Raw genomic sequence first — 26,390 nt, 5'->3', positions numbered from 1 at the left:
CTTGTTAACACGTATGGCCCGAACACGGACTCGCTCAACTTTTATGAGAATATTGCTAACATAATTGATTCATTGCTGTCCATTCCCGTAATTGGGGGGTGGATGGGTATATGAACTGGCATCCAGGGCCAGTCAGGATCTGCACTGCCAGATAGAGGGGCTTGAAGTGCAGGATGTTGGGAGAACACTGCAACCAGACGATCTGCAATGCACTTTCTAATCCTCTGCACGACATGGCTTCCCGCATCAACCTAATATTGGTCTCACGACAATGGGTGGGTAAGAGTACAACAGGTTAATATTCTGCCCGCACACTATCGGACCACTCCCCCCTTACCGTGCGGATTTCAATGGGCTGGTGGGCCCCCAGCCGGGCAGTGTGGTGATTTAAGTCTGAGGCGTTACAGGACATATTATTTAGGTCAGACCTAGGATGATATCGGCACCTACTTCACCCATAACACACCTGAGACCACGTCACATGGTACGGTATGGCAGGCATCCAAGGTTTATATCAGAGGAATAGCAATCTGTGAGGAGTTTGCTGTACTCAAGACCATTTGGCACGATCTAGCAGCCTGTGAGCTCTGGCTCAAAGACTTGGAAAACCTATGCGGCTAAGCCCCACCCAGTGGTTAAAGCCGAAATACATACTACATTCGAACAGTTTTGGGTGCACGCACACAGGGAAATGAAATGCTCTCCGCAACTTGCGGCTGCAAGGCGCTATGGAGAGGATGACCAGCTGGGAAGGATGTTGGCACGGCTGATACGGGCTGAGCGTGGCCCCCCTTATGTAGACTGGATACTAGACGAGCAGGGAGAAAGTAAACACTCGAACTGAGAGATTCTTGCTATATTTGGGTGCTTTCATGAATCCTTGTATCTGGCCACCTCACTTCATGGGATGCAAGCTATTGAGACCCTGCTTGATGGTGTTCCACTGTCCAGGCTGTTGGCAGGCGCTAGGGAGCAGATTAACACGTTACTCACGATCAAAGAGATCATGGAGTGATTAGAGAGTTCCCCAAGGGAAAGGCCCCCGGTCCAGATGTATTGACCGCCAAATATTATGTAATATATACAGGGCACTATTGACTCCCCACTTGTATGGGAGGAGGCATTGATCCACTCAGTCCTGCCAAAGTCACTTTGCAAGGCCACCATAACAATCCTCCGGAAGCCAGGCAAACCCGCTAATGACTTTGGGTCGTTCAGGCCGCTGTCACTAATAAATGTGGACACCAAGATCTTCCGCTAAAATTATAGCAAACAGATTGCTCCCCCTCATGACGCACCTGGTGCATAGTGATCAGGCAGGATTTATCTCTGGGAGGTATAATGTACTGAACCTCTGCAGGCTATTCAATGTTCTGTCCTGCTCAACGCCGGGGGTCTCTGCTATCGCATTGGACACACAGAAGGCCTGTGATATGGTTTCATGGGAATACATGTTTGCTATTCTAGATAAATGCAGGCTCGGGGAGAACATGATCCGATTTATTAAGCTTTTATATGCGCTCCCCACAGCCATGGTACTGGTTAACTCGCAATTGTCTGACCCGTTGCATTTGGGGAGACAAACAAACCAGGGCTGCCCCCTCTGGCCATCGAGCCCATGGTCAGTATGGTTAGGGAATGCCATAGGAGAAGAGGGATTAGATTATTTGGAACCCCGGAAATCATTTCCCTATACGCCGATAATGTGCTGTTATACGTCAGAGACCCCTGTGAAAATCTCGACCCATTTATACAAGACATCACGGAATTTGGTGTATTATCAGGCTTCACGATCAACTATTCAAAGTCCGAAATATTGCCCCTGACAGACTGCATGACTAGGCCCCATGGGACATACCCGCTGAAGTGGGCACAGCATAGCTTCCGATATCTGGGGATTCAGCTGACTAGGTATAAGGGATCTCTGCTTGCCCTCAACTATAAAGCACATGAGACATATGTCTCTTATAAACTACTCCCGTGGCGGAACGTCCACTCTCACTGGCTGGCAAGCTAGCATTGGTGAAAATGATTCTCCTTCCTAAACTCCTCTATCTGTTCGGCAATGTACTCATATGGCTGGGCAAGGACTACTTTAACAGGCTCCATGACTCATTGTTGCAGTTTCGGTGGCTTGCCAGGACAGTTTGAAAGAAATGGATAGACATGGCACTACCGTATGATAGAGGCAGGTTCATTGCACCCAACTTTGAAAATATTGACTAGTGGCTCAAGCGCAGTTTGCATCACATTGGTATGGGACAGAGGGGACTCTTCCAAATGTCCGACTAGAATGTCTGTCGGCTAGCAAAGCTGACATTTGAACCCTGGTGCTTGATGCTGCGTATGCTGACAACTGCCCCTTTGACCCTGTACACCCTACTCTGAGCGTGGCACACCATATTTCAGCAAACTGGGGCTGTCTATCCTTATTACAAATGGCTGCCACTGTGGAGGTTCCCTGGGCTTGGCCCCACATGGGATGGCCCATTCTAGGGGAAATGGGGGACACGGCGTTACTGGGCACTACGGGACCTTTTCCCAAAAGGGAAGTTTATTACTATGCAGACTTGAAAACGGGCACATTGATAGAAATGTTACAGTACTATAAACTGCGGTGTCCAGATGATGGGAGATATACCCTACTGAGCCTTCAGACAATTAATTCCTGGTATTTATCTCCAACTCCTCGGGTGTCGTAGAATACTGGCGGCACTGTATGGGATGATAGTGGACAAATCTAGCTGGCGGATGGCCCCGGCCAGGCAAAGGTGGGCAGAAGAGCTGGAGGTTGCGATCTCCAACGAAGAGTTGGGCAACATTTGCTCCTTAACTAAATCTGTATCCCTCAACTCCAGATTCAAGTTAATCCAGTACAAAATACTGAGCAGATTGTATTACACCCCCAACAAATGTCAAGCGATCTAACCGTAACAAGATGATAGGTACCCGCGATGTAAGGGTGAGCGGACTGATCATCTACATATGTTGTGTAACTGTTAATAAACTACAGGATTTTTGGAAGCAAGTGATACTCTATCAGCAATTGTTAAGCGTACATTGTCATAATCTCCCATGGAGGTTTTGTTTGGGCTCTGGGGGGGATGTCCCAGAGCAGAGGTTTAGAGCTTTTGGGACTTTTGGGTATCTTATTGCAAAGTGCTGTATATTGAAACGGTTCTAAGTGATCCGACCGCGGCTGAATTTGCCGCGGCCGGAACGTTCGCATGAGAAAGGTGCGAACTACCAAAAGTTTTTGCACCCTTCTCATGCGAACACACATTCATACTCGCACACACAACACACCCCCACCCACACCCTCAACATAAACAAACCCCACTTACTTTCTTCTTCACGCTGGGTCCCTGCGGCACCAGTTCCCTTTCACTTCTGTGATCGGGAACCGGCGCTGCAGGGTCCTTTTTTCCTTAGAATTTTTTTAATGGAAGCCTGCGGGGGTGCCCTCAACCCCTATACACTATACTATAGTAGTGACCTATTTTTACAATGCTACCACCAAAGGATCGAACTTTTGGTGTTCGAACCTTTGGTTGTAGCATTTTTAGACTTAATGGTTCATCCGAACCATTAGATTCGGTCAAAACGACCAATACCATTGAAACATTGGAAAAAGGCTAACCCACCATCGGGACAAAACTGGTTGTTGGACCTAACCATGGCAGAGAACTGCGAGGACCTGCTCTATAGAAGTACTCTGCCACGCACATCCAGATCGAACGATATCTCGTGCTAATACCGGGCCTATCTGGCAGCATTACAAATTGACTAAAATATGCCAGGTGAAGGGTCGTGGGCTGGGTCACTGAGAGTAACAGGCCGTGGAATGCTGCTCACTGGGCTTGGTTCTTGCTCCTGTTATTGTGTAAAGTGCGGGATGCTGAATTTCTATGTGTGCTCGAACGCATATATACTCTGCTACGTGTTATAAGACTATGGTGCTCTTCTCTCAAGCGAACATCCCCTACTGCCCATTGGCCACTTCTAACGCCCTTCAAGTCCATCTACAAGTGTACACATGCTTCACAGATATAGACGCCATCAGGAGAGGACAAATTATTTTAGCATGGTTTCACACTGGCATGCTTAGAACCTGTGTCTTGTTGAAAGGCAGGTCTTGGCACACAATGCTGGAATGCATCTAAAAAAAATCAGTCCTTTCTTGATGAGATGAAATTGCATAAAATAAATCATGTTTTGATTAACTTAAATTGATGCAATGTTTGGATGGATTTCATTTTCAAGATATAATCAGTGCATTTTTCACCTATTGTATCTCCTTCCTCATACTCAAAATTAGCCCAAACAGGGTTGGGCTCGAAAGAAACTGCGGTGGCCTTTGAGATCACCTATATTTGGGTAGGGTGCTTATTTGGATCATGTGCCTTTGCTCCTATACATTGAGCTTGTTTCATGTTTTTATGGTGGAAGACATCATTTTTGGAATCCTGGAGTTCAGATTGGGGGAATTAGAAGATGCTCATACTTTGCTAAAAAGGTAACCAATTAACATGTGAGCAACCACCCCTCTGTGTATTACAACTTCAAACTAGTTTTGAAAAATGTCACATTCCCACCTAGTAGATATGTCATGCGATCTTGTATATTGTATTATAAAATATCCACTTTGCTTTCATTTATGCAGTTCTCCAGAGATGACATCCTCAGGTTCACAGGAAGTAATGACCTTGACTCTCCAGCCTGCCCCTTTTGCAACTTTTGAAAGGCCGGGTCATGACACCAACCCATCTACCGAAAAACTAAATGAAATCCAAGAAGGACTTTTTCTTCAACCTGCCTTCCCCACTCCAAATGGAGGACAAGACCCGCCGCGTCATCAATTGTTCATGAGTAGTCTGACGTCGACTGATAGCAACTTTAAATCCTATTTAAATGCAGATTCACAGTTTTCCATCAACAGCCTCGCCGAGATGCTGGCACTCAATGGCCAATCTGTGATTGCACAACATCCTGGTACAGTCATCACTACTGTCATTAGGGCAGGAGAGCCTAGTGGGAAGTGCATTAAGGAAGAGGTGCAGGATGCCCTGTACAATCAGCATTTTTTTTCAAGTGCATCAAATGCAGTGGGAAAAACAGAACTGAAGAACGATTCAATGGAAGGAAGCAGGTTGCCAAACCTAAACTATCACCAGCTAAACAACGTTGTTATTAACAATTCCCAAGAAACAAGAATGATTCAAATTAAAGCAGAGACGGTTTCCAACTGCGAGGATATAGGTAAATCAAATATTGGTCTGACCCCGGTAGCAGAGTTAGAATTAAATACAGACTCAGCAGTCCTTCGACAGTCTGAACTTGGACTTAGTCTGCATGGAAACTTTCTGGAAGCCCCAATAACTTCTCAGTAGCACTGAATCAGCTTCTTTACAAATCCCTTTATTTTCAGTGCCTTCTTCCGCAGTGCACCCTCCCACAGAAGGACAGGCAAAGGAAGTGCAAACCCAATAAAAGGCATCTCCTGACTGTGATAGGTTATTTAATTGTGAATGTTTGGAACGAGCCAGTACAGCACAATTTACAAAGGATGTGTTTTCATAATAAGATTATGTAACTGTTATCCTTTTATGCACTGGCTTTTCCATTGTCATAAATTTGAAAGCATGTGTTGTATTTTGAAATAATGTTTTCCTGCCTTATTCCGATGAGCGGTGGCTCGAATCGACTTTCTCTCTATAGTTATCTATGGTCCTGAATTCTCTTTCAATCTCTACAGACATTCCATTTGCCTACAGTTTACTGTGCTTTTCATCGCTTTCATGTCATGCCTTCAATCGGATGTAGGGTGCAAGCTAGGTGTATCTTTCAATGTATTGATATGTGTGCACTTATGGCTTCTGTAGGTTCATGATAAGGTATATTATTGTTTCAGAATAGCAACACAGTTCAACCACCGACCCCCTCCCCAAAATTACAGAAAACCAAGCATTCAGATGCACAGTCAGTATGACTAGGGCTAGACCCAGGCACCAAAAGAAAAAAGACCCACATTTGCAAAACTAATAGTGAACTCTTCTGAAAAATACTCCCCCAGGGACTTCTCAGACAAATTATGGCGTAATGAACTTTTTAAAGCACACTGGATCATTAACATTGGTCAAAACTGCCATCTAGAGAGTAAACACAATCGTCAAACTGGACTTTCAGGCCCCACGCTTGGGCATTGCCCTGTAGGCCACTCTGAGCCTGCTTGCTGTACATATGACTATTTTATTTTTCGTTTTTTTTTTAAAGTGTTATGTTCAGAGGCGGCCAACTCAGCTATGAGCTGTTTCCACATATCTACTCCTCTTACTCGTTGCTCTTCATCATTGCTGGAGGTTTCTAACCATAGTGTAGTTTCTGCATTAGCCCATCTTAACAGGTCCCCCCACCAGACTCTTGCCACTGGTCTCACCGATGTTTTCCAGCCCATTGCTATTCTCTGCTTTTGGAGGCTCTACATTCAACATGATCCCCACGTGACTATTTGTTTACATGTATTTACTTCACTGTAACTGAAACATACAATGACGAGGTTTGCAGCAAATTCTCTCTGGAGAACTGGTGTTAGGAGTGATATGTGAATACCGACTTAATAACCAAAATACAAATACCTAACCATTAATATAGGGACTAATTAACCAATTACGTCTTTCATTAAAAAGACTGGAGCCCAACTAACCCCACACCCATAAACAAATTGCAAGAGTTGGCTCTGCCGTAAAGGAAACTTAAAGGCTGATGTGGGAAGTACAATGAAAAAAGCCTGGCCCTCAGATATTGCAGAGAGTGTACAAAATACAGACAGATGATTTCTTATCAGAACATTTAAAAAAAAAATTTGTATTGATTTTATTTCAACAACCAACACAAACCAAACTTACAGTGCATATGTGAATACACATCATTTTATCCATATCCACTGTTTCACCCATTCCCACGAGCCTACTTTCCCTCATGTTGTGTCTCCGTCTTGCGGTAGGGATTCCGTTTCAATGTTTTCCGTTTGATCCCAGTCACTTGCTTCATCATGCGTGAGCCCAAATAATTCAGCTATTAGTTGTTTCCAAGCTATCAAGGTTCCAGCCTCTTCACCCCCCCCCCCCCAACATTGCTTGCTTCCTGCCATACTGCAGTTTCTGCCTCTGCCCATTTCTGTAGATCTTTCCACCATACTTATATTCTCTATTCTCTATAGTCTATGGCATGCCTTCCACACCATAGCGATTCTTCTCTTTGCTAATACATACGCCAGGTCTTTCAATTTGCTCACATGCTTGAGTTTACGTGATCTAGGAAACCCTCCTAACAGTCAAGTCCACACTGTGTCCACCACCATTTTGATCCCCTTTTCCTCCATCCTATGTGCTATTTCTCTCCACAATCTCTCTATTATTGGGCATGACTAGAACATGTGTACCATTCCGGCGTTTTCTTCGTCACATTTGGGGCAAGACTTTCGTCCTGCATTTTTAAATTTGGCTATCTTTTGGGGTGTCATATATGCCATGTGAGTTATGTATAATTGTATCTGTTGTAATCTAGCATTTCTTGACACTTTCTTGTGGTATCCTTGAGCACGCTCCCACATCCCGTCACTCATTGGGGTACCCACTTCCTCTTCCCAGTCCTGTCTAAGCTGTACCACTTCCTTCCCCGCTTTGGTCCTCATGAGCTCATATATTCTAGATATTTCATGTCCCCCCTCTGCTATGTCATATATTATGTCTATAGTGGCATACGGTTCATCTGCCAGTACTATTTCGGACCATGTCTCATTAATTCGCTGCACCACCCTATGGTATGTAATATACTTCCCCATATGCAACCCCGTTTCTGCCACCAGCCCCTCAAAGTCCTTTATACTCCCCTCTTGCCACATGTCACCCATTGTTGCTATCCCCACAGGTTCCCAGTGCTTCCTAATTGTTAGTCTTAGTTGCTTGTCTTTTTCAGCCAGAGCGACTAATGGAACCTGCGGGGAACACAGGGATGGATTCTCCATTATCTGACAGGTTCTCTGACATATCTCCCACCCAAGTGTCATCATCCTTGGGCGTCCTTCCATATCAGATCTGGGCAACCACATTATTTCTTTTAGGAAGAATGGGGCACAGTCCAAGCGAAACAGCCTGGATTCCGAGGTTGGCTCCTCAGAGAGCCATTTAGCTACATATTGAAGTTGTCTTGCTATATAATAAATCTCGTAGTTGGGTAATTTTATACCCCCTTTTTCATGTGAGTTTTGTAGCTTCCAAAGGGCTACTCTATTCCTTGTCCCATGCCAAAGGAATTCCCTGCATATGCTGTTTATTCTGACAAAGAATCCCCTAAGTATCAAGTATGGGATGTTCCCAAAATAGTGCAACAGTCTCCGCAGGACCACCATTTTAAGCATTGCCCCTCATCCCATCATCGCCAAGGGGAGCTTCACCCAGAACTTCATACTGTTTTCAATATTCTTAATAGCTTTCTCAGTGTTATGTTGGTGCTCTGCTTCCACCGTATGATATATATCTATTCCCAGATATCGGAACATGCTGACCTCCCATGGTATCTGCAGGATGGGTAGCTGCTCTAACGGGATCCCTTTATACCTGCCCAGTGGAAATACACAAGATTTTTTGGGGTTCACAGCTATGCCTGAAAGCCTTGCAAATCGCTCCATCACTTCCAGGACATACTGGAGATTTTCCTCAGGGTAGCGTAAATACAACAACATATCATCAGCGTACAAGGAAATTAAATGCAGTTCCCCCTTTATGGTGATGCCTATTATGTCATACTGCTGCCTCAGGTATATCGCCAGGGGCTCCAGGCCAAGATGTACAGCATGGGAGACAACGGCATCCCTGCCTACTGCCCCTGCCGAGCTGCCACCTCTCTGATATCACTGCTCCTGTCTTAACCCTGGCAAGCGGCTCGCTATACAATAGCTTGGCCCACCTGGGATACCCCGGTCCTATTCCATAATTGGTCAGGGCCGCAATCAGCCATGGCCATTTGACCGAGTCAAAGGCCTTTATTGCGTCCAACGAAACTATTGACATCTCGCCCGCATCCCCGTTTGCATGTTCAATGACTCGGTGGAGTCGCCTAAGATTGTTGGATATGTTCCTATTGGGGACATAGCCTGTCTGGTCGGGGTGTACCAATTTATTAATGACTCTCCTCATCCTGTTTGCCAGGACCGCCGTCAATATTTTACTGTCCTGGTTCAACATCGACAGGGGTCTGTAGGTGCCGGACTCACAACCTGGCTTATTGGGTTAGTGGTATGATAATCGCCTCTCTTAGGGACTCTGATAGTCTTCCAACTTCTTATGCCTCATTTAGCATCTCTAGGAGCGGGGGGAGAACCTAATTTTTGTACATCTTATAAAATTTGCTGGGGAGTCCGTCAGACCCCGGGGTCTTACTAGTGGCTAGTTGCCTCACTACTTCTTCCAAATCCTCTAGAGTGATCGGTGCATCTAGCTCCTCTCGTTCTCCTGGGCTGATTTGCGGCAATCCAATATCCTCCAGAGTTTCCCTTATTTCCTTGCTGTCGCTGTCCTCCGCATCTCTGTACAGGATACGGTCATAATCTGCGAATTCCTGATTAACTCCCTCTTGAGTGTCTACTATACACCCATCATCTTTCGCTATCATTCTGATTGTGGGTCTGGGAGTCTCGCTTTTGTATAACCATGCCAGGACTCTCCCTGGTTTGTCCCCCCGCATGCTGCCTCTCTATATATTTTTTATAGTTGAGGTTGCACAACCTTTCCCAGTATCCTGCACATTTTGGTTGCAGCCTTAGTATTTCTTCATTATCTGCCTTAGTGTTACCTCCCCTTTTCAGTGCTGTTTCTAGCTCCGTTTCCGCTTCTTGTAGGTCAGCCAAAATCCCTCCTTGTAGCCCCTTGGACTTAGCTATGGCTATCCCTCTCACTACTACTTTAAAGGCTTCCCAGAGCATACACGCTGTCTCCACGCTACCATTATTGATCTCGAAATAGCTTATTATTTCCTCTCTCATATCCTCCCTAAAAATATTATCTTTCAACGCTTCTGCTCGGAGGCGCCATGTCAGTATCTTCGCTCTCGGGGGTTGCTATTGCCATACTAGTATCAACGATGAGTGGTCTGAGAGGACCCTCGCTTTGTATTCTGCCTGCGCTACTTCTGTCATTAGTTCATGTGTGACGAGCACATAGTCCAGTCTAGTGTGTAGGTTCTGAGGGGCTGAATAGTGCGGATATTGTCTATCCTGTGGATGGTGTGACCTCCATGCATCCTCTAACCCGAGATCCGCTAACAGAGACTGCAACGTCCTGGCAGCTGGGGTGGGTCTATCTATGTAGGTATCAGATCTATTTTCGGGTTCAATACACAATTAAAGTCTCCACCCCAAATCACCGCCCACCGTCCCCCCCCCCGCCCCGAGGCTCATGCTGAGTTTCCCATATAAGGTTCTAAAGTATGCCGCTGTGTCCTGGTTTGGGGCATATGTATTTATGATACATATTTCCTTATTTTCCACTAACCCCTTTATTATTACCATCCTCCCATCTGGCTCAACCGTAGAGTGCAGCAACTGAAACAGGACATGCGGTGCGACCCAGGTAATCACCCCTCTGGTATAGGCTGAATATGATGCGCCCACGACTGTCCCCTTCCACTTCTTTCGGACCACTGCCATCTTTTCCTGCGTTAGGTGAGTCTCTTGCAGCAAAGCTATGTTTATTTTCTGCCTGCGCAGGTACATCATAACCTTATTTCTTTTTAAATAGCTATTGAGCCCCCTGACATTCCAGGTAACTACTTTAAGGTCTCCCATAACATATTAGGTTCCTGCTCTTCCCTCCGCAAGTACAGTCCATGTCTCGTCTTTTCAGGATATAGGCTCGTACCCCAACTTAAACTTCCCCCAACCGTTCCAACCCCGCCCTCCTCCCTTCCCAACCCATCACACTCCCCAACATTTCCCCAACTTTCCCCCTCTAACTGACCCCCAGCTCCATCCCTGGATCTCAGGCACCCCCGCATCTAGCCCTTTTTGGCTATTGCCGTACTCGCGGCCCAGCAGGGAGATATTGCGCTAGTGGCGGTCCTACTATTCTACATCTTGGGGATAGAGTATCTCCATCCCGTTGCTCCTTTCTTCTAATCAAGTCAAGCGCCCCTAAAGCCGCCTTATTGCATTGCACTGTCTATATTCCAGTCCCACATATTCAAATGTCTCATGTTACAATGTCCCATCACTATGACTGCTGGCCTTGCCATCGTTATCTTTCCTGCCATCTCCACTCCCGGCACCCCCTGCCCGCCATTTATCATACATGTCTATATAATCACTTATCGTGTTCATCCCGGCCTGGCTCCTCATCTTGTTCCGGACAGCCGTTTGCGTCCAGCCATGCCGCCGCAGCCTCTGGGGTATCAAAAAAGGTACGCCTTGTCTTTGTGAAAAATCTTGGGTTTTGCAGGATACAAAAGCATATATTTAAATCCAGCTGTGCGCAGTCTTCTCTTGATCGCCACATAGCTGTAGCGCTGTCTCTGTACCAGCATGGTGTAATCCGGGTATGCAGTGATGGTCGCAGACGCTCTTGTTACCATCCCTCCTTTCTAGAAGAATTCCAAAATCTTCTCTCTGTCCCTGTAATTAAGGATCTTTGCTATAATTGCCCTCGGAGGGGCTGTGGGTTGTGGTTTCCTCATCAGTGCCCTATGTGCACGTTCAACTGCGAACCCCTGGGAGAGCTTGCTTGCTCCTATTTCTTGTATGATCATGTTCTCCACGTAGTCCCTGGGGTCTTGGCCTTCTTCCCCCTCCGGCAGGCCGGCCACACGTATATTATTGCGTCTCGCTCTTCCTTTGGCCTCCTCCGCTTGGTTCTCCAAGTTGGCCACCTGCTGCTTCAATATGTGGACTTCCTTGGCATTGTTTGTGCTGGTATCCGTGTTGATTTTCACCGCGCTCTCTAGGCCAATAGTTCTCTCCGCAAGCGCTCTCACATCTTGCCTCAACAAGTTGACCTCTATCCCCACCGTATCTATCTTGGTTTCTAGCGCAGTCCTCAGATCTGCCATCGCTATTCCCCATGAAGTTTTCAGTTCCGTGATGGCTGTTAGAATCAAGTGGTTCTCACTTGGCGATGCCGCTTCTTATCAGAACATTATTAGGCTGGTCTCCCTTTGTGCTGAGAGTCATTGCTTATCAGAACATTATTGGGCTGTCCTCCCTTTGTGTTAACAGTTGAGCTATGCTTTTTCTTGCTGCTACAGAATGTTGGCAAATAGGAAATGGTGGTTGCGGGCAAGGTTCATCCGTGTCCCTAATGGGAAATGCTATAATACAGGCACAGTCAACACCAGTTCTATCGTTTTCACAGACACTCGTTTTTGTTTTCACAGTGACTTTAAAGCAGATTACCTAGTTATGAAGTACGTTTACAGGGAAATTACTGTACATTTTTAGGAAAAATATGTTGTGGAATTTTTTCCTCAAGAAACCAATTTTGATGTATGCAGTAAAATCTTTCTCCAATATCGTTTTAGAAACGGCCATTATATGACTGATATTTGGTGGTGTGTGAACAACATTGAAAGCAATCACCAGCTGCCCCCTAATGAGTACTTTGTTTACAATATCGTATATAGGACAATTTAATTCCGATCTGATTCATTGTTTTATTTGTGCTTTTTTTCAGTTGCTTACTTGTAGTTACGGCTCCAATAATTTGCACTCCATTAGTGCTCTGCTTCTAGCGAGTACCTTAAATGCCAAACTATTGACACCTGTACTTGCGGGTTTGGTATTCCATATGTGTTTGCACTACTTTTTACCTTTTGACTAAAGAATGCCTTTGCCTTTCACTGGCAGGAAATGCGCATCCCTGTCTCTGCTACGTCCTCCTGAACGCTGGGGCCAAGTTTCCACTTAGATGACAATGTCGTCCTTGCCCTGGAAAATAATACAGTAATCACCTATTTTTGTAGGTGTGCACTGGCAAAAATCTACTCCAATCGTTCCTTTACTTATGTTAGTAGTAGCCTACTCTTACACTAGCTCCCAGCGCCTGACATACTAAGTTTGTGTCAAGTTTGTCTGTAGCCCAACTACAAAAAAGACTGTCCCTTCATCTGAGAGACCCAAGTAGCATTTCGGAACCTGGCTGCCTCCTAAACTAACCTTCACCACATAGCTCTTCATTGCAACATACTGTCTGAGTATGCCCTTTCTGATCTTGAGGCATTCATCTTGAACTTATTCCATCAATCTACCAGAGCCATGGAGGACCACGCCTCCTTCGGCAAGGCTATACACATTTTCTTTTCCCCTGTAAGCATCCTCAACAGTAATACGTGCCTTCCATTCCTGCCATTCTTGATCCCTAGTGATAACATACATTTGGTGGTGTACAGTGTGCTTTAAAATGTTCCAAAGAAATTAATGTTTCAGGCATATCGAAGGCATCAGTTTCATTTTTATACTCGGCTGTAGTGTTCAAAAGATGTCTTTTCCTCAGAACTAGATTCAATTAACCATGGTATGACATTGTACCCTCTAAATAGGTCAAGTCTGCTGGCATCCAATGTAAAGTTTACATTCGAAGATATGTATGTTCTTGTTTGAGATAAAGAAGTAGGCTAATCCTTCTTAGATTTTCGCTTGCATATGAATACAAATAATATATTGTTTATATGTATACCAAATCCCAAAATGTTAAATGTCATATTTATTTGAAAATAGAGAGCACATTTTATTTTAAAAAACAAAAAACAGTTGCAGTAGAGATGGATGACATTCTTAAAACATATATGCAATTATATTCCTACTTTTTCTTCCGTCATATGGAGGATCTACTAATTATTTCAATGACTCTGGTCTTCGTGGTCCATACAGTTGATCCTTTCATCTGAGTGAGCCGAAACGTATTTCAGCCAGGAGAGACAAACCTCAACAGATTCCTATGCCATGTATTATGTATGTGGTTTTTGTTATAATGTAAACATTATAATAGCACTCTGTTACACAGTTCGGCTGAGGTGTCATGGAGATGCTCTTTAGACAAGAAGGACCAGTCCACCAGCATAAACACAACTGGGACACTTGAAGCAAACTAAAAGAACACTGCATATGCTCTTTTTTTGTAAAAGAAAATATTTTTGTACATTTTCAGAAAGCAAAATTGTAAATTTGACCTTTTTCGTAAGAGCAGCATTTACCTTTTATTGATTCTAGATTTGTAAGCTAGTTACATTTTACTACTGGTAAAGAACCTTGAGAAATGTGAAACTAGTACCTATTACTAATGCAAGAGCTGTAAATAATTTTAAAAGCAACATTAATTGCTGATCATCTCAAAACCCACTGTCTGTTGATTCTCGGGTCTTTTTATGTGCGTCTTACTCGTTATTTGATCTTTTGGTCCCATGCTGTTACTTACCCAGTAGAAAAGATCTTTAAAACGAGTTAGATAATAGTTAGGCCCCTAACCCCTTTTACTGGAAATTTGTATTCTGTTTGGTTTTCAAGTATTTATTGTTTTACGATCATGTGGTGCAGCGTCCCTTGAAGATAAGGAGCAGAACATCAGTAGCCTTACATGATGGTTTGACATTCTGTGACCCTACCTCTCTTGTTCTCTATATGGCTGTGTCATAATGACTTATTTTAATCTGCAAATTCATCATGTTTTTACCAAAGTATCGGTAAATTTAAAAAAAGAAACATGCTCCTGCTTGTAGACTGAATTGGACTAAGAGGTATGATGATCCAGCTTCAATTTACTTAAAACAAACCTTTGTGAATAGTTGGTGTTGCTGCAGAGCAGGGATCTGCTAACTTTGTCCCTGATGGTTTGGACTACAGATCCCATCAGCCTTTGCCAGCATAGTTAATGGTGAGGTATCATATGAGTCTTAGTCAAAACCATCTAGAGCACTGAAGGTTGCAGACCCTTGTCTCAGAGTAATGTTGATGGATTAGAATGGAAACTACTAAAAGTTACCGTTGTTATATGTACATTGCATTTTATTTACTTCTAGCACAGTTTTTGTTTAATAAAGAAGTGAAATCCAGACACGTTCAGCGAAGGAGTGGAAGGCTTGATGACTTCTCCTGACATTTTGACTGCACTGAAAATGCTGCTTACTTGCTTTGGCTCAAAAAACCTTGCCAAATACGTTTTTCCAAAATACGGGCATTATTTACTTGTGTGCGTTAAGGAATTATAATCTGTATTGTGTCCCATAAATGTTTCTTGTATAGAAATTATTTTGAACATTCCTGTTGCTTCATAAAAAAGAAACCATCTTCAGAAAGAAAGAATACTTTCCTTTTTTTTGCCGCTTTTTTTAATGAAAATTTGTAATGATCAATTCTGTGCTAATGTTAGTTCCACCTCACAATGGTGCAACAATAAGGGATTATTAGAAATTGCATACTTATGTTTGTGACAAGACCAGTGGCTCCAATGACCAGGCAAATTTGAGCCAAAAGTGGATGTAGAAGCCCCACGAAGTTCCCACTGTGCTGAATGTATCCAAATTTGCATAACCGAGTATTGTTGAGTTGGGCAGGCCTGTAACAGTACCACGCATGCACGTGTGCGCATGGTGTCCATGTATACCTGCATGTGTGCTGTCCAAGATGGAAGAGATGAGAAAAGGACAACAGCCAGTAACTATTACTGCTGTATGTAACAAGCTTCCCAGTGTGTCAAAGCCTGGTTGGTAGACCTTTGTGACAATCGGCTATGAGCAGCCCAGAACCGTGTTGTGCTTTCCAAGCAGGGTCATGGCAGAATAAAGTGGGAAGTTGCCACACACATCATGTCAGCAAGCAGCCACATGAACCAGGGGCTTCTCTTCCTTTCACAGGTAGCAGTATTTACAGCACCCTCCTACCCTCTTCTATGGTAAGCCACATATCCCCACTACACAGAAGCCTAGAATGGAAGCGAAGAGATATGTAAAACTGAACTCCTGGCTTCACCTGTACAAATCTGACAAAATCTTGAACCAAAAAGGCAACATTTCAGAAACTGCAGGCAGTTTGTGATTGAAAAATCCTATCTTTGATGGACCCTGCACCCGTAAATATGTTTTTTTATAAAGTGAGTAAACCCCTCACACCAGCTTTCTGAGCTTGGAGCTACAAAGGGAGCAGCATGACAAATGCCATTTGGAAAGATAGTAATTATATCGGATGTGGCCCTCTTAACATTGAAACTAAGGCTGTTCCTATGGCCAAAGGAGCAGGTTCTGTGTTCTGAATATGCAAACCCTCAGGCATATCCCCTAGAGGGCCAAGTTGGATGCTTGTGGCCAGAATTAATGATTCTAGTTTGGGCCAGAACAAAATGTGGATGAAACTGCGGGGTGTGGATCGGCAACTGGGTATGCTGTCCGCTCCTCCTTTGTGCTGCAAGACGTTACAGACAGGCCTAGGTTTCTGTGCTGTTTCCCAGAGCCTGATCTCTGGTGTTGTGCCCACTATGGAGGGGAATGGCTGAAGTGGCAGTTCTAATCACCTGTGGTGGGAGAGAGAAAGGGAACATGTAGTGAAAATTGCCCGACCCTTTCATCTGCAACCAAACAAGTCAATAAGCTTAAGCTGTTTTACCCGTGCCCTACCAACTCCAATGGGAGCTTGGCTGTTCGCAGCCTCTGTTATCAAATGACCTAGACTAGATTTATTTATGAATTCGTGATTGATAAGACACTGCTACTGGCTGAAGTTGACATAATACAGGTGATGATCTAAAATCCGGCTATCTTTGCTCCTTCAGGGGCTTCTTAACTGACCCTACTCTACCCATTTGGTAGTGATCCAATGGGGTTGTAGATAGTGCTGTACATGCACTCTGATGGATTAAATCTTCATCTGCCACGCTCAATATCACCTCTCCTTTTACCATTCTTCTCTGCTGGTTTACTCCTCACTTCTCCCACCACTCTACTATCGTTACGATGTTCAGTCCTCCTAGATAATGGCCTCTGCCCTTTGATGTTACTCCTCTGTAAAGCATTTCCACTAATACCACTCCCTCCAAACTATCCTAATCCTTCCTATACACTACTACTCCACCCTCACTTCTACACTACCCCCTACACAGTACTGCTACACCCATCACCACTGCTCAATCACCTTTCTTTCACCCAGTCCCATTTGCTTCCCAAAACACTCCTTTCACTATTTTATTTACACACTTGCTACACAAACACTCAAACTGCAGAACCACATTCACTCCTTAACCAAATCCTCTCCTGCTCCACAAATCTTCACAACCCATCACTCCCTCCTTCCTCCTGCTGGTCACTTGGTTGCTTCCCACCTCACTCGGAAAAACTCACGCTTCCTGTGTTCAAATCTCGCTACCTGTGTGAGGATTGATCACCTTTCCCGTGACCAATCTGGCCCTGTTTCCCGGTCAGGATGTGTATGAGGGAAGGAGAACTTTGAAAAGGGTGCTAAGCCCTACCCACTTTTTCCGCACAGGCTTGCTGTGTCCTGGGGATGGTGACCCCGAACACAACAGTGTCTATGTTCGTGTTCTAGGACCCTGCGGTTTTGGGTCTCCTGTTAGTCTATTTAGCAGCAAATGTTTCCACTTCTCTTTTCATCACCCGGTGGTCTAGGAGTTCCATCTGTTCCAGCGTGAACTTGCTGTTGCATCTGGGTGGTGCTGCAGCACTCCTTTGTGTACCATGTGAGAGACGCTTGGGCGTAATTTTAGGGGGGAGCGGGTGAGTTTGTCCCACCCCCCCAACTTTCATGGCACACCATTTGTCCTCATTCATTTGGCTGGGGAACCTTTTCTTCAGATGTCATGCCCCCACCCCAACATTTTCAGCAAAGTTACTCCATTGGAGAGGCTGCCTCCTCTCTCTCTCTGCTGCTTGTCATGTCAGCAGCAGTGATGTTTGCTGGCGCTGCTCTCACTGTGTCTTTGGTTCGATTCTCTGGTGCGTTGTAAACCGATGCGGTTCTCTGGGTGTGCTTTGTGGGATCAAGACATCTCAGAAGATTCTCTGACAGTAAAAGAGAAAGACTGGTAGGTATCTTGTACAAGAGGTATAGTTGGAGTTAAGTTGTCTGCATGATAACATTTTAGCACAAGGTGGGGCCGGGGCAGGAATTGGGACCCTAGCTGCTGGCACTTTTCACGTTTGGTTTAGGTCTGGCTCTATGCATGCTCCACCTCGGCTGAGACGCTTCCCATCCCCTCTTGACAAGGCCAAATTATTGGCCTTTTCACAAGTGCAAATGATCAAAATTGCATGGAGGGGACCAAAGCCTAAAAGTAGACTGCCCCTTCATGCGATTTACAGAGAGCTTTAAACCTGACAAGGGTGACTACAGGAAGCCAATAGAGTGATCTCAAAGCTGGATTGATATGGTCTCTAGGCCTCAAGCCTAGATTCTTCCTGGCAGCCCTGTTTCAAATAATATGGATCTGGTGGTTAAGGCATTCGGGGAGGCCTAGGCAGAGGCTATTCCAAGAATCCAGCTAGGAGAGAACCATAGCTATAATCGCCTCAACTGTATTAAAGAAATGGATGGTGCGTTTGAGCATGTGAAGCTGAAAATGTAATTCTCCCCTTCAGCTCTTATACTTGAGAGAAAGTCAGGTTCCCATCAAAATTGCCCCCCATGTTTTTTGCCAAATGTATGAGGGGTGCCCATGGTGGTGGCCCACAAGAACTGGAGTGAAGAGGTGGGACAGAGGCACTCACATACATTATTTCTGTTTGTGAAGCATTTAGACACAATCAGTTGTTGATCATCCAAACGTGTGTGAAAAAGGCAGGTGGAGATATGCAGGGAGTCTGGTGCTGCACTTGACAGTGTGAAGGCAATCTAAGTGTGATCGACATAGGTATGGAAGGTGGTGGAGAAAGGTGCAATGAGGACAGACAAGTGTTTGAGACCGGTATTGCAGCTGGCAGGCCATGAAGAATGAGGATGGCTGGAGTGTTGTAATCAAGTGATTGTAGCTTCCCTCGTGAACAGCAGGACAGATTCGGTGCCTCTGGCTCGCCGGAAACCATACTGGCTGTGATGGAGCAGGTTGTTTGATTTGCTGATGTCAGTTGTCTGTTAGACATGTTCTCAAGGATTTTCCCTTTAAAAGAAGATTTTGCATTAGGGTGGTCGTTGGCATGTATTGCTGGGTCACCTTGTGCTTTCTTCAGCAAGGAAGAAACTCATGTCTTATTTAGGTCAGGAAGAAACACCAAAGCTGAGAGAGCTGATGAACAGAGTAACTGAGATGGGGGGGAGGAAGCAATATTGTCTAACAGTAGTAGCTGGATATAGGAATACTTGCTTTGATGAAGGCTTCATAGTTTTTTTTAAAAAAATGATTTATATAGGAGTAACCTTTCTTAAAATGGAGAATGCAGTATTACACTTACCTTCTAGAGGAGGTGGGAAGAAAGACCAGGTGCAAACATGCCAACCCTCCTTATTCCATCTTTTTACCCCCAGCCCCCTTTAGACAGCCCCTACTCCAATGCCAACCAATGAACAAATATAATTCTCCTTTTTTTTGGCTACAAATCTGACAAAATCTCCCTCTTTGGTGTTTCCGAATGTTGTCATGCATGCTGGTGGACTCTAGAACTGATACCTGATTTACCGGAGGGGCAGTCAGCAGCAAATGTCTCCAGAGGAGAATAAAGGAAACAGCTGGTGAGTACTGACTGTCAGTAATACAGGTAGGAAAATATGATGTGGGTAGAATTTGGGGTCAGTGATGAGTGCACAGAGGGTGGCCCTCCTTGGGTAAGGTGCATGAGAGACCCCTGAACAGTATGCCTTTTGGTGTCCACCTTAAAATCGGGCATTGAGAGGGTCAGGGAACTGTCCAGAGTGTGAGAAGTAAGACCTGGAGCACACCGATGCTAAAAAAAAAAGCAGCTGCCGTCATTACATTTGCAAACGGGAAAACCTGGAATAAGAGGTGGTAGGGTACCAAAAGAAAGCTCATGCTTGTAGACTTCAGGGACACATGACATTTGTGTTATAGAAAGTTTGATTGGTAAACACTCCCCTGGTTTTGTGTGGTGGTCATTGAAGACTGGAAGAATTTATGAAAAAAATATCTAGAGAAGACGTTAGAACATATTAGATCTGTGATGAGGATCCCATATGGGGAAAATGTTACTCTGAGATATACAAGGTATAAACAGAAACTGTTTATCACATGAATTGACTCAAAACTGCAGGGTGAAGTCAAGGAAGCATCTAAGGGATCACTAAAACTTTCAGATCATAGACGCTTCACAAGAAGCTGTCATGGGTCACAATAAAGCCACCTGTGCACGTGGAGATATACTTTGGTTGGTTTCCACAATCCTGAGGAAAAATAGGTTTGTTTGTTCTGAATAATCCAAAGGATACTGGTTTCAACATGCACCAGCACTCACTGAAGACTTCAATAAGGGGTAAGCTTATTGCCATTGCAGACCATTTCAAAAGTGTGAGGGAATTCGAGAGGAAGATGTTGATGGACACATTTGATCACTGTAACCAAAACAGACAAATGAACGGGTTCTCAAGAAATGTACCGCAATCTGGTATTGTTTAAAAGACAAGTATATGCTCTACACATAAATAAGTTTGATAAAGCTCTACTGGGCTGAAAGCATACTCCACTACATGAAAAGGAACAACATGTAGGGACTGCTAGCACACTAAATAAAAGCCAAAGGACACCATACATATGTATAGTCCATCAAATACAAGAAAGGAATTTTAGCCCAAGATGTGGGTGCAAGGCTATGAGTTTTCCTCAACTTCCAAGCAAATTATATTTTTGAGTCTACTGACCCTCTCAAGAAGAGAACTTTATTACAAAGGGATGCATCTCCAAACTCAATATGGTATAACCCTTGATGAGGCAATTAGGAAGATGTCCTGTAAGCTATGAAGACCATGAAAGTTAATTAGGTTTGGGCCCTGATGGCTTGAAGGCAAACCTCTACAAGAGTTTTTGTTAGGGTTGGCTCCAGAGATTGTGCTAAGGGCCTGAGAAGGCCCCTTGCCAATCCAAGCAGGATGTGGCCTACCTTTTCCTATGCTGAACACGGGTAGTTGGGTCAAGGAGCCAAGACATAACTCTTACAAGGATATGTGAGATGTCGGAAAGCTACACATTGCGTTAGGATTATGAATTAATATTATGTCCACATTGAGTTAGCAAAAATATAATACTTTATTGGTGTTTCAAGTAAGTACTAAGAAGGTATTTACAGAAGCAGATATGAATTCAGAGTAGAACTTTAAACAAAAGATATGCAGGATCAGTCGTTGGTTTAGTACAGGTTAAACAGGGCTAATAGCACATTTATTGTCAAAGAAAAACTGTGAGCTAATTTACAAAATGTTTTAGCAATGCGCGAAGTGACTTTGTGCTGTGCTAAATAGCTTTTTCTGGTTTGCACATTGGACTTTGCCCTGGGCCTTCCCACTTTGCGCCCTGCTTGAGTGCTTTGCACGGCGCACGTAGGAAAGGCCAGCGCAAAGAATCAAAAAGGAGCGGAATATGCAAAATCCTCATTAAGGGATTAAATGAGGGATAACATGGGCATGGGGAAGGAGGCACTGTGCAAACAAACACGCCCCATCATGTGATAAGGAAACCCTATTCACAGAAGCAATCGTTCCTGACTTCAAACAAGACAATCTTACCGCCAGCCGTTTAAAAGCACAAAGCGCAATGAAAGGCCACGCATAAAAAGCAGAATGCAACCCAACTAACATACGATTGCCACAATGCTGGATCCTGCATTGCTAGCACTGATATTACTACATGTAAGGATGCGGAGGCCTAGAATCTTCCATCTCCAACCAATAATATTTGGAATGCCAGATGAGGTGTATGGAAGATACCGCTTCACTCCCTATGTCATTTTTAGACCTGGTATCACCCACCATGGGCTCACAGGTTGTGAGACCTCTGATCAAAGTGCAATGAGCCTTACACTTCCTGGCCACTGGATCATTCCAGCATATCACAGCCATTGTTGGGGGTTTATCACAGCCCATGCAATCAAGGTGCCTCCACATGGTCTTGCGCTGCATCTTAGCACGTGTCCATATATTGCACATTTTCCCCAGGGACTGCATCCATGTAGCGCTGCAACTCGCCAACTCTTTCCAGCCGACCCCTCCCACCCCGAGACACAGAGCATATATATCGCCCCAGGAAACATTGGCATTCCATAAATTCTCCACTCAACATAAATGTTCCACTCTTCTCTTTGGTCTCCCCTCCACTCACCTCTCCCCCCTCAAATCTGTCTACCATTCTGCCATCCGCTCCCTCTGCCTTCTCTCGCCTTATGACGCCATCTCCTCTTCTCTTACCTCACTAGGCTGTCTTTCTTTCCACTCCCAACTCAAATTCAACTTCCTCTGTCTTGTCTACAAATCTCTCTTCGGTCTTGCACCTCCCTACCTATCCTCCCTTCTCTCTTTTTACACTCCCTCTCGTTGTCTCATTTGACCTTTTCCTACTTGTTTCTCCTCCTCCACCTTGCGCCCCTTCCCGCTTTCGCTCTTTCCAATTACTCGCTCATTTCCACTGGAATCGCCTCCCTCTCCCCATCAGCTCTTCTCCCTCCTATCCCATCTTTCGCACTTCTCTAAAATCTTCTTTTATTCACCCCCCTAAACCTCCTACACGCTCACTCTGCTCCGCTGACCTCTTCCCACTCGCTTCTCCTCTTCTACCCTGCGCCCCTTCCCGCTTTCGCTCTTTCCAATTACTCGCTCCTTTCCACTGGAATCGCCTCCCTCTCTCCTTCTGCTCTTCTCCCTCCTTTCCTACCTTTCGCACTTCTCTAAATGCTTATCTTTCTTTCACTTCCCTAAACCACCTACTCCCTCTCTCTCTCGCCCCTCTCCATTCGCGCTTAACATCTTCAATAATGTAAATTGTTCCTTGTACTGTTTTCTAGTTTGATTCAATTGTTTTATAATGCTTGCTCTATTTTTTGCTTGTTCCTCTTAAAGCGCTATATACATTTTATAAAACACAAAATAAATGCAGGTGATCTGTGATGCCAAGGGACACATCATGCATGTGAATGCAAACTATTGTGGGGTGCTGGAGTAAGGAGTCGAACAAAGGGGTGGCAGGTTCACAATCTTCTTTATTGAAATCCCTATCACTAAAGGGTTTTTCCCTACCCAACTAAAGAATAACTTGGGTGCTCGTCATCAGGGTAGTTGTCAAAATCAGTGCCTGTGTTCTGTCCAAACTAGCCAACTCTAGCCATAGCACTTACAAAAGAAATTAACATAATAGTTCCAGGAGAATGACTCCATTCTGCTGGTTCAATGGGATCAGCCCTATGGGTGTATTTCTATTAGTCTTTGATAGTTGATAATAGTTCAACTTCTGCATTTGTAGAGAATACCAGGAGAATTACTCCCTTCTCCTGGTTCAACATTTAAGCAACTGCTATGTTCTCTTGGTCAACTTGGTCAGCCTCCAGGCTGCTGTTTGCTAACCTTTTGCTTTAGTTTATGATTCAACAACTATGTGAAAAACCAGGAGAATGACTCCCATCTCCTGGTTCAGTTGTTTCAGCCGTAGGCTATCTTTGGAAATGAAACTGCAGCATTTTCTTTTCTGTCAGTGACTCTTACAATTGCGTTCAGGACTGTTACTGAGTTTTAAATAATTCATTGTACTCTTACGTCCTGTCCCCTTTCCTCCATACTGCATGGGCGTCCCTCGCTATGGACAGAACCTTTTACACCAGAAATAATCTTCTTCCCCTTTAAATTTGAGGCGTGGCCCTGGGAGCATGCATTCCCCTAACTCCGCCCACCTGTGCCACGCCTCAGTCCCCTTTTCCCCCTCGACTGGAACAGGCAGATTTCACCAGCGCTCCTGGATTTGGCTAGCCATGTAATACCACGCACTCTTCCCCAGACATTCTGTCTTTTTTGTCTTCTTTTATCAAACAGGTACTTGGTCCTCTGGCGCCACGCTCCTCCCTGGCGCACGTCGACTTCAGCAGGCTTTCGCAAGTGTCCAGGCTGCGAGGGGCTCTTTCCTACTTCAGGTCCCCACTCTTTGCCTCCGCTGCCTTGGCCCTGACCACGATTGGGAGGGTTGCACTGCGTGCGGCGCACTGTCTTCACGCGCTTTGAAGAACAGACTAGCTAGGTGGAGCTCTTTTCGAGAAGTTGCCTCCAGAGGACTTGAAGGACTTAAGTCCAGGCCCAAGGGAAGGACAATCTTTTCCAGCGCACCCTGCAAGGGTGATTCCTTCCCAAGAAAACGCCCAGACGGGAGGAACATCAGCATGGCTACGGAGGCTAATTCAGCTACCGGCCGCCAGCTTGAGGGGTCTGTGGATCCTTCCGGTGACAGTGCTGAGGGACAGCTAGGTTCCTTCACTGGGTGTACACCCGAGGGGCTGTGTCCTTGTGCCGGCAACATGTCTGAGGGGGCTTCACGCAGCACTACTGGCATCTCTGCCCAGGGCGACACGCCTACCAGGCCTAGACCTGAGGTGCAGGGTAGGTCTCATGCTCCCATCGGTAAGAGTCCTGGATGAGGCCGGGCCCAATGAGCCAAGCACCATGACTTCGGCACGTGGAATGCAGCCAGACAAGATGGCTGCTCGTCCGATACCGCCCTGAGGAACGGAGCAGGTGGGTGAACGAGTTACAAGGTGGGACTGGTGTCAACAAAGTATGTGGCCTACAGCTTATCCATCAGCAGCGCAGGGCAGGTTTACGCCACAAACAGCTAGACAGATTATGGACTGGCCTGAGCATCCGCACGCTACCTTGTCAATATCGCCTACCACCCCACCGGCCTGCGAGGCCTGCTCCAGACCAGCCAGAGTCCCTGGTGGATACAGACGAGGAAGAAGACCCTGACACACCATCATCAGCCAAGGCCTTCCATGAACGACTCGCAGATCTGGCAGAGTACTTGGGCCTTCCTCAACCCGAAATCGAACAACCGGAGGCGGGGGTACTTGCAGAGGTCTTCACTCTACGCCCCGCAGCTAGAACGGGGATCCCGATGCAGAAGGACATTGGCGTCCTTGGCCAAAAAGGGGTGGCTCAAGCCCCACTCGGCCCAGCCTGTCAACCGGCGCCTCAACGCCAAGTATAGGCAAATGGAGGGGTTCCACTCTTGCTGTCGGCACACCCTCAACCTCATTCTTTGGTGATTGCTGCAGTGTCACTCTATTCTAAGCCGCAGTCGTCCTCTGCCACCTCGACCTCCGCGCTGCTAGGCAAGGAGGAGAAGATCTTGGAGGCGTACAGGAAGAAGCTTTATTCCAACGCTTCTCTGCATCTTCGTCAATCCAACACGGATGCCATGCTGGCACCCATTAACCAGAGGCTTTGGCAGGAAATAGCCGACTTCCTTCCAGAACTTCTGGTGCAGAGTCAGTCATGTTTCAAGGCAGGACTGGCAGAGGCTAAAATGGTGGTGCAAGACAATGGAGTCCACCGTGGCCCACAATGACACCTCTGGCCGGGCCATATGCATCACCACGGACAGGAGAACTGCCTGGCTTCGGGCTACTAAATTTAACCCAGACGTCCAGGAATGTATATTGACCCTTGCATTCGAGGGGGGAAGACCTCTCACTCCACCACCAATGAGGAGCTAGATAAAAAGAAAAAGCTCATCACAGGCTTAGAAAATCCTATGGGATCCAGGCTTTACACTTCTGGGTGACACTAGGGTCGGAGCATTCCCACTAACAGGCCAGATAGCACGCCTGTGCACCCATCTTCTCAATGCCTCTAAAATCGCCATAGCCCGGCTGTGGGAACAACCTGAGGGCCCCTCAATACCCATGTGGTGGATGAAATGATGGGAAATTGTGGTATCAGAAAAAATAACAGATATCCGCATGAGAAACATTAATACTTTTCTAAACACATGGGCCTCCTTCATGGACTATGCAGAGAAATACCCAGGAATCGCACGTCGTCCGCCCATGACACACTGACTCCAATAAAGACATAATAACGGAAGGCGCCATACAGAGTTCCCAAACTCTCTATACCAGTAGGACAGCAGCTTATCCCGTAGGCCAAATGGGCTAAGCAACATGGACGACTTCTTTAGCGTCTGTGAATACCAATACTAAAAATGTACTACTGTGATGTTGATGTAAATTTCACTAAAATGCTAATAAAATGTTTTGTTGAAAAAAAATGTAAAAGAAAAAAAAACAGTTTGCAACCTGCAAAGTCTTTATCCTTACAAAGGCCACGCCCAAGGTCTACACCTGGTCACATCAACGCTCCGACAAGGGACGGACGTTCGGAGGGTTCCATGGCTTCCAAGAATGGAGGTCCAGGCAACCTGAACATTTGC

The 26,390-nt window shown here is 45.4% G+C and overlaps 1 protein-coding gene across 2 annotated transcripts in view; it reads left to right on the top strand.

The window, feature by feature from the left end:
* Positions 1–15,345, top strand: part of LOC138481152 (ETS-related transcription factor Elf-1-like) — a 621,807-nt gene extending 606,462 nt beyond the window's left edge. For both annotated transcript variants that reach the window (XM_069613090.1, XM_069613091.1), the window contains one exon: positions 4,664–15,345. In XM_069613090.1, coding sequence (XP_069469191.1) covers positions 4,664–5,390 — 727 coding nt within the window. In that variant the 3' untranslated portion in view covers positions 5,391–15,345. The remainder of the gene's footprint in view (positions 1–4,663) is intronic.
* Positions 15,346–26,390: the final 11,045 nt, after the last annotated feature.

Source organism: Ambystoma mexicanum, chromosome 5p, assembly GCF_040938575.1.
Source record: "Ambystoma mexicanum isolate Mex_15411 chromosome 5p, UKY_AmexF1_1, whole genome shotgun sequence".
In the NCBI taxonomy this organism is placed as follows: Eukaryota; Metazoa; Chordata; class Amphibia; order Caudata; family Ambystomatidae; genus Ambystoma; species Ambystoma mexicanum.
This window is presented reverse-complemented; position numbering and strand designations above follow the sequence as displayed.